General features: G+C 34.7%; 1 protein-coding gene across 1 annotated transcript; it reads left to right on the top strand.

Moving 5' to 3' along the window:
* The first annotated feature begins 386 nt into the window (after positions 1-386).
* tmem110l (transmembrane protein 110, like) lies at positions 387-11992 on the top strand. The gene is made up of 8 exons (XM_087786492.1): positions 387-796; positions 5068-5116; positions 5193-5288; positions 5357-5478; positions 7035-7147; positions 7227-7310; positions 7388-7510; positions 10364-11992. The coding sequence occupies exons 1-8, from the start codon at positions 610-612 to the stop codon at positions 10484-10486; spliced, it is 897 nt and encodes a 298-aa protein (XP_087642618.1). The 5' UTR covers positions 387-609; the 3' UTR covers positions 10487-11992.
* Positions 11993-12687: the final 695 nt, after the last annotated feature.

Raw genomic sequence — 12687 nt, 5'->3', positions numbered from 1 at the left:
GTTGTTTTTGTTTGTGTATGTCTTAATATTTTTAAACATTTTTATCTATATATTTGTGACTACTTAAATTTCCCCAATATGGGAAGAATAAAGTATACCAGTCAATCAATATTACCACAAATATATATGAAATAAAACATTAAATAGAGAAAAAGATATATTTATTTGTCATCAATAAGAATGGATTCATGTAGAAAATGTCACCAAATTGGATGATCTTATGAATAAAACTATATGTTGTTGCTGTCTTTGTAAAATTTGCCGAAGTTTCAAAAGTTAAAAAAGGAAACGAATGAAGGAACTAATGTAACGTATTAATCAGGCAGGCAGCAATCTTTTATTTTGAAAACAATACCACCGGAAGCTGCTGTTGTTGTCAACTTGACCTCATTATTTTTTCTTCTCCTGACCGGATCATGACTAGAAGTCCAACAATCGTTCTTCATGTTTGACTCTTAACCACCATTCGTGGTTAAACATGCTACTAGTTTAACTAACGTGTTCGAGGGAAGTGATCCAAAAGCTCGGTTCCGATGCAATAGATTCGAAGAGTCAGAAGGAAGTGCGTCTTCTTTTGTCTCCAGCTGTTGTTGTTGTTTTGACAGGAACATGGACATGTACGCCTTCAGCGGGGTCTTCTTGAGCAAGAGGGTCCCGGACCAGGACCAGCATCTCCAAGTGTCCGTGACCCCGGATGACCCGAACCCGCACGGGTGCGACAACGGGGCGTTAATGGACCGGTTCGGGGTTCTGCTCCAGGGTCTGCTCGCCATCATCGCCTTCAGTACTTTGATGTGTGAGTATTTAATGTCCATAAAACAACACACCTACTGTGTCACTGCTGTAGAACCGAGCCCGAACCTGTTCGTACGTTTAAAAATCCACGTGGCGACTGTTATTGTTGTTTACGTTTGTGTGCAACTGGCACCAGACCTCGTTGAAATATCCGCGTGATTAACGTGTCGAAGCTTGAAAACCGGTTCTGATGATTTTTTTAGGATGAACTTTGAATACGAAACGATCGCCACACGTTTGTTTTCACGTTCGGCATTAATAACTAACTTAACAATAACTCGTGTAACGAATAAATCATGTATTTGTGTCGCTAAATGCAGCCACACGTCTTCCATAATCCATCTTGACACCACTTTGTCAGGGGCCACATTATATACTGAGACTCTTAAAAAGGGCCAACAGGCCAAAAGAAAGAAGGGACGAATAAAAGCTCTAATATGATGGGAAAACCATATAAATAAAAAAAGAATGAAGAAAACCATGAGAATAAAATTAAGGTCTAATTTAGTTGCATATTATATGACTTTTCTTTCATGTCATTTTAATATCATATACGAAAGTACAAGAAGTATGAGAAAAAACGGAATACTCTTTGTATTTTATATATTTTAAGACAACATTAAAACATTTTAATACAATATAGAGAGAAAAGTCTTGTTACAACAAGTCAATCGTAACTTAAATCGAAATAAGCCAAAGTTATTATTTATCTACAGAGGGATTAATAAAGTCAATCTAATCTAGTCTTATATTTAATTAAAATACATTAAATAATGTCTAAATAAATACATTTCATTCAGACATTTTAATCTAAAAAAGCTTAATTAAAAAAAATCCCAAAAAGGACAATTAAAAGAGAAAAAACTCAAACAAACAACTTTATTAATTACATGAGATTAATAATGAAATCGTATCGGAAACATTTATTCATTTTTATAGTTCTACTCTGAACCTCATGATGACTGCATACATATACTCAGACTCATGGTACATCTCTGGTATAAATGGTGTGTTTGGAAAAGAAGAATTCTATTAGAATATAATATTTTGTGGCTTTATATTCTACTTTATACTCCTAAATAATCCACATTGCTTTTTAACAATGAAGTTTATACAGAATATATCCTTAAGCAACAAGCAAATATGTGATTATTTTATTCATATGTAGCAACAATGAACGCGGACTTGTGTCGAACAATGACCATTGATGAAGATGCAGCTTGTGACCGGAGACAGCTGACTCGGAGAATGTTCGTCTCACCACTTTTGACCCCGGCAGGCAAACCGAACCTCAAATCTCTCGTTGAGAAATCCTTGATTATTATGCTCTTACTCAAGGGGTTTAAAAGTCGTCACACTGTCTTTCACTGTCTTTATACTTTGGCAGGAGATGAAGAGGCTGATTGTTATCTTTAAATTCTAGGAGATTAATCTTGTATTTTTTGTCGCTTGTAGGTCTTAAATCTGACACAAAAAACTCTCATCTTGAAACATCTACTCACATCCCACTATATTGAATGATTCCACATCCAGATTTAGCTTTTAGTAACTATTTTATACAATATAATTATTGGGGAAACATTCTAAAGATTGTACTTTATAACAATTTCAATATACTTCTAAGGTCTGTATTTTAGGGTTTAAAAAATACAGTAAAAATGGCTTTAATACATGGATTTTAATCTGGAAATAAAAAATTAATTTGACAACCAAACAACCAGAAAAAAAGACTACATTCGAGATTTCAAGCCATTTTGTCTTCATTAAAAAGCGACATTTTTGAATTTCCATGGGCGTCTTCTGCCTCTCTTGTTGCCCCCTTACAATTAACAAAATCAGATGGAATTCAGGAAGTATTCCTTAATTTGTATGTATTATAAATGGTTAATTTAATAAAATAAAACTTTACATTTTCACTGGGGTTCTCTGCCCCCCTTGTGCCCCCTTTCCTTTGACCTGATCGATTTTCCCCTCCTAAAACCTTCACGGAAAGGTCAGTAGTCTACATGCAAAATTTCAAGCAAATTTTGTGTTCAGTAAAGTTGGACACGTTAGAATTTTCATGGGGATTTCTGCCCCCCTTTCTGCCCCCTTACAATTACCAAACATGACTTGTAATTTGTGTAAATCTCACTTAATTTTAATGAAATATAATTGGTTGATATCTTTATGAAAATGTAACGTATTTAAAATTTCATTGGGGTTTTCTTTCCCCCTCGTACCCCCTTTCCCTTGACCTGATAAAGTTGCCCTCCCCCCTAAAAACCTTCGCAAAGAGGTCAGTAGTTAACATGCTAAGCTACATGCTACTTTTCAAGCAATTTCCTCTACATCAAAATTGTAATAGTTTTAATTTTGAAGGGGTCCTCAGCCCCCTTTCCGCCCCCTTACATTTTACAAAAGCAACTGAAATGATGTTAATCTCCCTAACTTTGTATTTAGGGAGTCGTAGAAATGTATCATGGAAATCATGCATAATTAAATGGGTTTCTGCATTAAAAATAATAAGTATAATTCTGTTAACTCCCTTTTCTTAGTAATTTATGAAAATTGTCATATTTGAATTTCTCCGGAGGGTCATCTGCCCACTTTTGGCCCCCCTTCCCTTAGGTTTCCATCTCTTTAAAACCTTCACTGAGAGGTCAGTAGTCTTTGTGCAAACCTAATTAAATATAATTATATATTTATATAATTATAATGTATTTATTTACAAAATATTAATTATATAATTAGTTATTTTAATCATTTGGAAATACATTTATATTTCACAATTGCTTTCAGTGCACTCTTATATATTAACAGATATATTTATGTATTTCTACTTTGTCTTGAACATATTGTTTTCTGATATTTTCCTGCTATGGTTTTACAAATACTTCCGAATAGTACTGCATATAAGATAAGATTATGTTTGCCTCAGAGATCAACCAAACCAAAATGGACTGAATGTAAACTAAGAAAAATAAATGACAAAAATTTAATTTATTTGAATTTGTCTTTCTTATAGTGATATATCTTCAATGATTAATATTTTTGTTTATTTATTTATAAATACTTTCTCACATTTCAACATATTTTTTATGACTAAAAATGTACTATTTTAAAACATTTTTTTTGCATACTGTACTTGATTAAGCCCAAATATATGAATTAATAAAAGGTTTACGATGAATAGTTCAGTTATAAAAGCCTGTGTTCCATTCATGTGTGAACATCAGTGAATGAAAAAGTCCCTGAAGGCAGCGTGATCTCATCAGTGGCGGGACAGAGTCCACGTGGAGTTGTGTCTGCAGATTCAGGTCTAGATGCAGATCAATGAGCTCCGCCCCGGGTTACTGATTACTGTCGGGATCAATAGGTGGAGCCTCCTCCTCCTCCTCCTCTTCCTCCTCCTCCTCCTCTTCCTCCTCCTCCTCCTCCTCCTCCTCCTCCTCACATCCTTCTGCAGCACTTTTGGTCAAAGTATGAGCTTGTGTTAATATTTACGCTGCTGCGCCGGAGTATTTGGGGCACGTCTGATTCGATCACGCTGAGAGTATTTCAGGTCACCGTGAAGTCTGCACCTGCCGCCCCCCCTGTATGATGGCTCATGGGTTTTCATCCACTCACAAAACCTTCATGTATAGATATATATGGTGTTTTTTGTCGTTAAAATCGTAGTTCTTTTTATAAAATAAGTATGAAATAACAATTAACATGGAAATATTCACATGTATTTGTTCAGTTTATCGATCAACTCTGTGTTGCAATTTAACTTCCGGCCGCCAGATGACAGCAATCAATAAGTCCTCTGCTGCTAAAGAATCCTGCGAGATCCCAGTGATGACTGGGGACGAGAGGATACAGTTGACTTCAGCAGTTTTAAAGTGAAGCCAGGTTTCATTACATTTTAAGATCTATGCCAAAGATTATTAAGCAGAGAGTGACATCTAGTGGTCTTTTAAAATGAATGCACTGTATCATGATACCTCATCAACTGTTTCATGAAGTCTCATCGACACGTCACTAATGTTTTAGCGTCACATTCATCCACAAAAGCTTTTAAGAGTTGTTTCTATTCGGCAGTGGTCAGTGACTGGGAGGCACTACATTGAAGTTGTGGGTTCAAATCCCTACATGACGATCCATAAAGTGTTTTCTACATTAAAAAAAAAAAATCAACATTTTTTTATATATATATTTCAAGTAAAATCATTTCTCATAGGGTCTGAGACGAAGGATTAGTTGCTTTCAAAAAACCCAAAACAATGATTTCCCTCTTTATTTTCTCAGTGAAAAGGTTCCGTGAGCCTGTCGGGATCAGACGTCCGTGGAGGATCTGGTGAGAAACATGATTGAAAAACTCATCAATTGCCATAAAACGATGATAAATATTGACTTTAATGTACATAACCCAGGTTCTACGACACGTCCAAACAGGCCATCGGGGCTCTGTTCATCCACTTCGCCAACGTCTTCCTGTCCACGCTCACCAAAGAGGACCCGTGCTCGCTGTGAGTCCAAACCTCAAAAAAATGAGTTAAAACTGCGTTTGTACTTACGAATACTTCGACGTCTGCAGGTACCTGATGAACTTCCTGCTGGACGCCACGCTGGGGATGCTGGTCATCTGGGTCGCCGTCAAGCTGACGTCCAGGCTGATCGAGTGCAAGCAATGGACGCTGCTCGTGTTCGGAGAATACGGTAGTTGAAGTCGGACCGTTCTGAGAAACATTTATTATTGAACTTTAATCATTTTATATTTGGCTACAAACTTGTTCTAATGACCCAAGATTCATTCGCGGGGTGTTTCATAATTATTATTTTTTTTCTAATTTATTATAGCGAGTGTTTTAATTGTTTAAGCGCTTTGTGACCCTGGTCTGGAAAAACGCTCTATAAATACAAATTACTTACTTAATAGTGCATTAGGACAGATATTGCCTCTGTCCACGAGGGGGCGCTTGGACCCCGGTCATTGTGCAAATACTTTGGAGAAAATTTCTGTGTTCACTCCTCCTCCTCCTCCTCCTCCTCCTCCTCCTACTCCTCCTCCTCCTCCTCCTGGTCTAATGACAGAGTTGTCCTCTATTGTGTCTCCTGCTGAGCGACACCTGTAACCAGCTCTGGTCCAGAAGGTTCCACAAAACAACATGTTTGAAGATGTGTAGCTTTTTTTTTGAGGAGCTCAGGTCACATGAATACTAATGATACACATGCATTTATTTCTATTGATGTGTTTCTTCAACTTATTTTGATATTATATTCATTTATATTTATCTTGATTGATAGATGATAAATGATACATCATTTTTATTTACCCCCCAAAAAAGTATTTTATTCACACATACTTTAAATTTATGAAAGGTTTTCAGAAAAAAATCCATTACTTAAAAATGATTTAGAATGTTAACCTAAAAAGTATAAACTGTATGTATATATGTTTCTTCATTATACATCATACTTATTAAATACTTTTTTACAAAAAGGTTTACATATTAATATTTTAAAATTAAATGATAGGACTTTTTTAAAACAATAATTTAAAATTATATAAATCTTCGAGTTAATTTTTTTTTTTGTAATTATTATTATTAACACTTAAACATACCTTTTCTAAAAAAAAAAAATCAGTTTTCAAAAATGTTAAAAAACAGTTTAATCACTTTTTAATTTGGTAATATACAGTATATTATTGTGATTTTCTTTGATATATATTAGTATTTATTATATACTATGTGTTAAAAAACAATTAGCTCATGTGTTAATACTTTAAAATCGAATTAAATTGACTTTTTCCATATAAATCATGCAATTTTTGTATGTATATCTACATGTATCTCATACATCATATGTATTGTAGACATTTTTAAATATATTTTTATATTTATTATATACTCTCTCATGTTTTAACGTCTTCTTTATCACTAAAAACAGAAAGCTTATATATATATACTTTAAAAACGAATTATACTGACTTTTTTAATAATGATTGTATATTATAAATGATAAGTTAACAATGGTGTCATCACTTTAAAATAATTTGGATTTCCACCAAAACGGTATATAAATATATATTAGTGTTTTTATCAAAAGTTTTTAATCCATCAAAAGTTAAAGTAGAGTCATATATATGTTTATATGTTCATCAAAATGAGGGGATCCTTGTAAAACAATCATTAAATATTGTCACTGTTATAAAGAGTACTTTTAAAAACATTTTTACAAACATTCACTAACACTATCGATGACCCCTCCAGGTGACCCCCCTCGGGCGGCTGCATGGCTGGGCCAGTGTGGCATCTACCTCCTCATCATGGTGCTGGAGAAAGGTGTGGTCAGTCTGGTGCTGCTCATCCCGGGCTGGTCCAAGGTAAGACCTCTTCTTCGTCTTTCTAGTTTCAAGAATCTGCCTCAGACTGTTATGTAAACGTGTGATGTTCCGTCCCCAGCTCCAGGAGGTCCTGCTGGGCTACATCTCGGACCCTCAGCTGGAGCTGGTGCTGGTGATGCTCATCGTGCCCTTCATAGTCAACGTGAGTGTCGCCGAGACGATGAAAACGAGTCTTTGATTTGTTCTTGAGTTTATCTCACGGGTTTGTCTGTGGTTCAGTCCATCATGTTCTGGCTGGTGGACAGTCTGATGATGAGGAAGTACAAGACCATGAAGAGCCTGGACGACTCGTGCCCCGTGAAGGCGGAGCCTCGTCCGTGGGGTCACGGAGACGACGACGAGGTACTTCTTGATTCTTGGATTCTGGTCCAGACTTTCTTTAAATAACCTCATTTGACTCAGATCTCAGTCGGGGGACGAATTGTTCCACATTTTTCTAGAGAATTTTAAACCTTCTCGTATAAACTGCGACTTAAAGTTCGCTTTTTTTTTCAACAACACAACAATAGGTGGTCATAATGATAAAGCAGAGTTTATTCATCTTATTGTAAAATACAGACAAAGGAAAATGTGCTAAACACTCATTTATTAAGTAAATCAATGTCATCAGAATGTTGAATGGTTGAACTTGACATCTTATATTTATTTAATTGAAACATTTTTTACTAGTATTGAATTTGTTTTTGAATAATAAATACAATTATTTTTTATATATTTAACGGTTGAATTAGTTTTTAATTGAATACTTGATTCAACAATGTGAAAAATTTGGTATGAAGGTTGAATTTTGTTTTTCGAATAAATAAATTGCATTTTCTTTTACACACAGAGTTTGATATTCTTATTACGATCATTTAAAAATATGTTTTCTAAATTGTATTTTTTTTTAATTATTGCCTTTTTAATTCAATATAAAAATGACTAAAAAGACTAAAAAAGTCACAAGCTTCTTAATCGGAGATTTAAAAGGCTGCAAATTATAAAATATTAGATTTCGATTTTTTTTTTGTTTATTATTGGAATTAAAACATCAAACTCTATGTGTAAAAAGAATACAAATTTAAAATATATTTATTGAAATGATTTAAAAAAACGAATTAAACCTCTCAGTTTACAAATGATTCAATTCAATGAGTTAAAAAAAGGATTTAATGCTTTAAAAACAACAACGTTTCAATCAAAAAAGTTTAAACGTTTGTCCTTAAAATAAACTGAACTGAACTGAAATTTAAGATGTGAAATTCAACCGTTCACTATGATGTCACTGATCTACTTCCTTAAGTGTCGCTTTGTTCCTCATTTTTGTAAAGAATTTTTAAACATTCATCTCCACTTTAAATCCACTTTCTTTTCAACGACACAACAATAGGTGGTCATAATGAAAAGGTAGATTTTATTCATCTTATTGTAACGAACAGACTCGTCTTTTATCGTGAGGCTAAACGATTATCATCCAGATCTTTCTCTCTCCTCGCGACTCTTTCCGATCTTCTGGCCTGACGCCAGCCGACCATCAATCTTCCCTTCATGCAGAGAATAATGCTGACATTTACGAGTCGTTTCCACGAGCTGAGGCCATGGAAAGGCAGATAGAGGCGGCTTTGAGTAGAACCGAGGTCCAGGGCCATGACTCTGACGGTGGAATATCGTCTTTCTCAAGACGACAAGGGAAACGACAAGAAGAATTTATATTTATTCTCGACTTTTCACTTCAGTTATTGTTTAATGTTTTTTCAAATGGACACTAAACAAGATTTCAAACCCTCTTGAAGCCCCTTAAGTAGCATTAGGATTAATTTTGTGCTTCCTAGTTCATGAGGGTTAAGGTTAAGGTTAATAAAGTTACTTTAACCTTAACCCTCATGAACTCAGAAACCTTTAAACTGATCATAGTGTTTCTGATACACTTACATTTCGTTGAATTTTCATTTTTGAAAGACCACTAGATGTCGCTCTCAGTTTAAAAACGATGCCAGGTTTCATTGAATTAGTAGATCAGAGTCAAAGATTATAAAGCAGAGAGTGACATCTAGTGGCCGTTTAAAATGAAGACACTGTATCATGATACAGTTTATCATCTCCAGCTCATCACGCCTGAACTTTTTTTTGACAAAAACAAAATAAAAATAACGGTGAAACTATTTAAGAAAAAAGGGACAAAAGCACTGACTTCCTTCGCTCAAATAAACAAAATTAACTGTATACAGTGGACCCTTGTTTATCGCGAGGGGATACGTTCTAAAAATAGACGAAATCCGTGAATTAATAAGCTTTATTTTTTACAATAATTAAACATGTTTTAAGGCCGTAAAACCCCTAAACACACACTTTTATACGCTTTAAAAATGTTTCTAACAGTTCTCTGGTATTTAAAAACTCTCAAAGTTCAAACTTCCGCAGATTAAAAAAACAAAACAACAACATGGTGCGGCTACTTGTGTGGCTGCTTCCGTCGTTTTTTTTACGTTCTAGCAAGGGACAGCTGTATAGTTATATAACAGTCATAATAGGCTGAAGGTACATTCGAAATATTATCGTTGAAGAAACTTGAATGCATTGAATAGTTGATGAGGCTTCATGAAACAGTTGACGAGGTATCATGATACAGTGTCTTAATTTTGAAAGGTTTTATAATGATGCCAGGATTCATTACATTAATGGATCTAAAGTGACATCTAGTGGCCTTTCAAAATGAAGACACTGTATCATGAAACAGCTGACGATGTATCATGATACAGTGTCTTCATTTTGAAAGGTTTTATAATGATGCCAGGATTCATTACATTAGGAGATCTACGGTGCCATCTAGTGGTCTTTCAAAATGAAGACACTGTATCATGAAACAGCTCATGAGGTATCATGATACAGTGTCTTCATTTTGAAAGGTTTTAAAATGATGCCAGGATTCATTACATTAGTAGATCTAGGGTGCCATCTAGTGGTCTTTCAAAATGAAGACACTGTATCATGAAACAGCTCATGAGGTATCATGATACTGTCTTCATTTTGAAAGGTTTTAAAATGATGCCAGGATTCATTACATTAGTAGATCTAGGGTGCCATCTAGTGGTCTTTCAAAATAAAGACACTGTATCATGATACCTCATCAACTGTTTCATGAAGCCTCATCAACACATCACTAGCATTAACATTGAATTCGCTCGTTTATGATGTTGTTAATTATTCTTGTCGTAGGCGCTGCTGACCGTAGACACGGACACCGACTCGGACGAAGACGACCCGAGCGACGACGACGACCTTCTCCCGCACATCCAGCACTCCGGCGCTCAGGTCCGACCCAGCTGGGTGTCGGTCTAGAAAAAAACAAAACCTTGAAACATCTCGCCGGCGTAAACAAACCTCTCCAGACGCAGACGCCAGCGCGGACCGTAAATCAGGAACGCCTCGCTCACCTCGCTCACCTCGCTCACCTCGCTGCCTCCGACATCACAGCGGCCGCAACCGAGCCGAGATTATTAGGAGCCGCGGATATCTGTCAGTCGGTCTTGATATACGAGGGACTTTTTCGGGAGTGATGTGGCTCTAAAAAAGAGTCATTCATCATGGCTCGTATTCCAAAGAGGAGTGTTAAGTATACATGTTTTTATAATCACTTGAACGCACCTTTTTCATTGAGCTGTAATTACAGTCGTTCCAAGCTTCTCCTCGGCACTTGAACGTTTCATTAATCATGACTTTTATGGGAATGTGACCACCCTGTTGGGTTTTTTTTTTTAAAACCTCTGGATCTTCAATAGCATGTTTACGGCAGACATATTGGATGAAGTCATAAAAGATAATGAATAATTCAACAACAAGTTGGAGTTAAATAGCCTTTTAATTCTGCTATGGTTTAGCTTCAAACTACGATATTGGGAAGTTTTATGCCCTTTTTTTGATCATTTTGGTTGATATTTTACTGAGCATCATACAGTATATTTAAGCCGTATTTTTGTCATTTATTCGTATACAACATATAAGAACATGGATCCTAATTGGATCGTTATAACATTCCAGTTCAGCTAATATTTGACTGACTATCATACAATGTATTTAAGCCGTATTTTTCGTCATTTTTACTTGTACAACATATAAGAACATGGATCCTAATTGGATCGTAATAACATTCCAGTCCACCTAATATTTGACTGACTATCATACAATGTATTTGAACAGTATTTTTCGTCATCTTTACTTGCATTTAAGAATGTGGATCAATATTTACACGTTCCTTGTTCTGTGAAATAAGTCTTTAAAAAAAAATCAACATAAAGCCAAAATATATCAGGGTTCAAAATGAATGTACCAACGACAAAACCTGAACATTTTCCTTTTTTTTAAGCTGTGGTAGTTGTTATTTTTTTTTATAATTATTATTTTAATTATTTGGGATAAACTCTTGTCATAGATCAAGAGTTTATATTTCACGTCTTTACAACAACAGATTGTTTTTTTTACCATTTAAACCGAAGAGTCTGACAGTTGTTTATGTAGCAGCCACATGCTAATGTTAGCATTAAGTCACTTGGTCCTCTTACATGTATCATGGAATTACTGAAGGTTGTTCTTATTTGTTTTTTATTTTAACCTTACAGTTGCAAAATAGCAATTGAATGAAGCAAAAAGAAAAGATTAGCTTTGTAATGATTTAGTGTTGCTAATGCTAATCTATCTTAGCTCTGGAACATTTCAAATAAATAAACAAATGCCGTTATGATGTTGGACGTTGCACATCTGCAGACGATACTAAGTGCCCGTTTTTGGCCAATTTTCCAAAGTAGTTTTCGAATATTGTACTGACTATAAAACAATATATTGGAACAGCATTTTTTTTGTCACTTTTACTTGTACAACATGTAAGAACATGATCAATATTAACACATTCCGGTTCTGTGAAATGAGTCGTAAAAACCAAAATAAAGCCAAAATATCAGGATTTAAAATGAATGTACCAACGACAAGTTTCTAAAACGAACATGAACATTTTTGCATTTTTTTGTAAGTTGTGGTAGTTTTTTACAAAATATTTTTTTTACTATTATTTTTAAGTTTTGTGGTAACCCTGTACTTGTTCCAGTTCTTGTTTAGTTATAGATTCAGTAGATCTTTTTATTTTTTTTACAAATAACAGATTGGTTTCTACAATTTTACCTGAAGAGTCCAACAGTTGTTTATGTAGCAGCTACATGCTAACGTTAGCATCAAGACAATTTTTAACAACCTTTTTAAATATTTCCTTGGAGTCAAGCTCACTTTAAATCAATGTTAACATTACGGTTGCAAAATAACAACGCAATAATTCAAAATACCATTTTAATTTGCCATTTAGTTCCAAAAAGATTTTCTCCCGAAAAAATGGAAAAAGCAAATTTTTTCTTGTTGGCACTAAGAAAATTGGTCCTTTTTTCCCAATATATCATGGAATCACTCAAGCTTATTTTTTATTCATTTAAAACTGTAAAGTTGCAAAAACTATGAAATAATTTAAAATAAAAAAGGCTTAGCTGTCAAATTACTTA

Source organism: Callionymus lyra, chromosome 3 (genome assembly GCF_982586985.1).
Source record: "Callionymus lyra chromosome 3, fCalLyr1.hap1.1, whole genome shotgun sequence".
Classification (NCBI taxonomy): Eukaryota; Metazoa; Chordata; class Actinopteri; order Syngnathiformes; family Callionymidae; genus Callionymus; species Callionymus lyra.
Note: the sequence above shows the minus strand (reverse complement) of the source record. Positions and strands in the feature narration are given on the sequence as shown.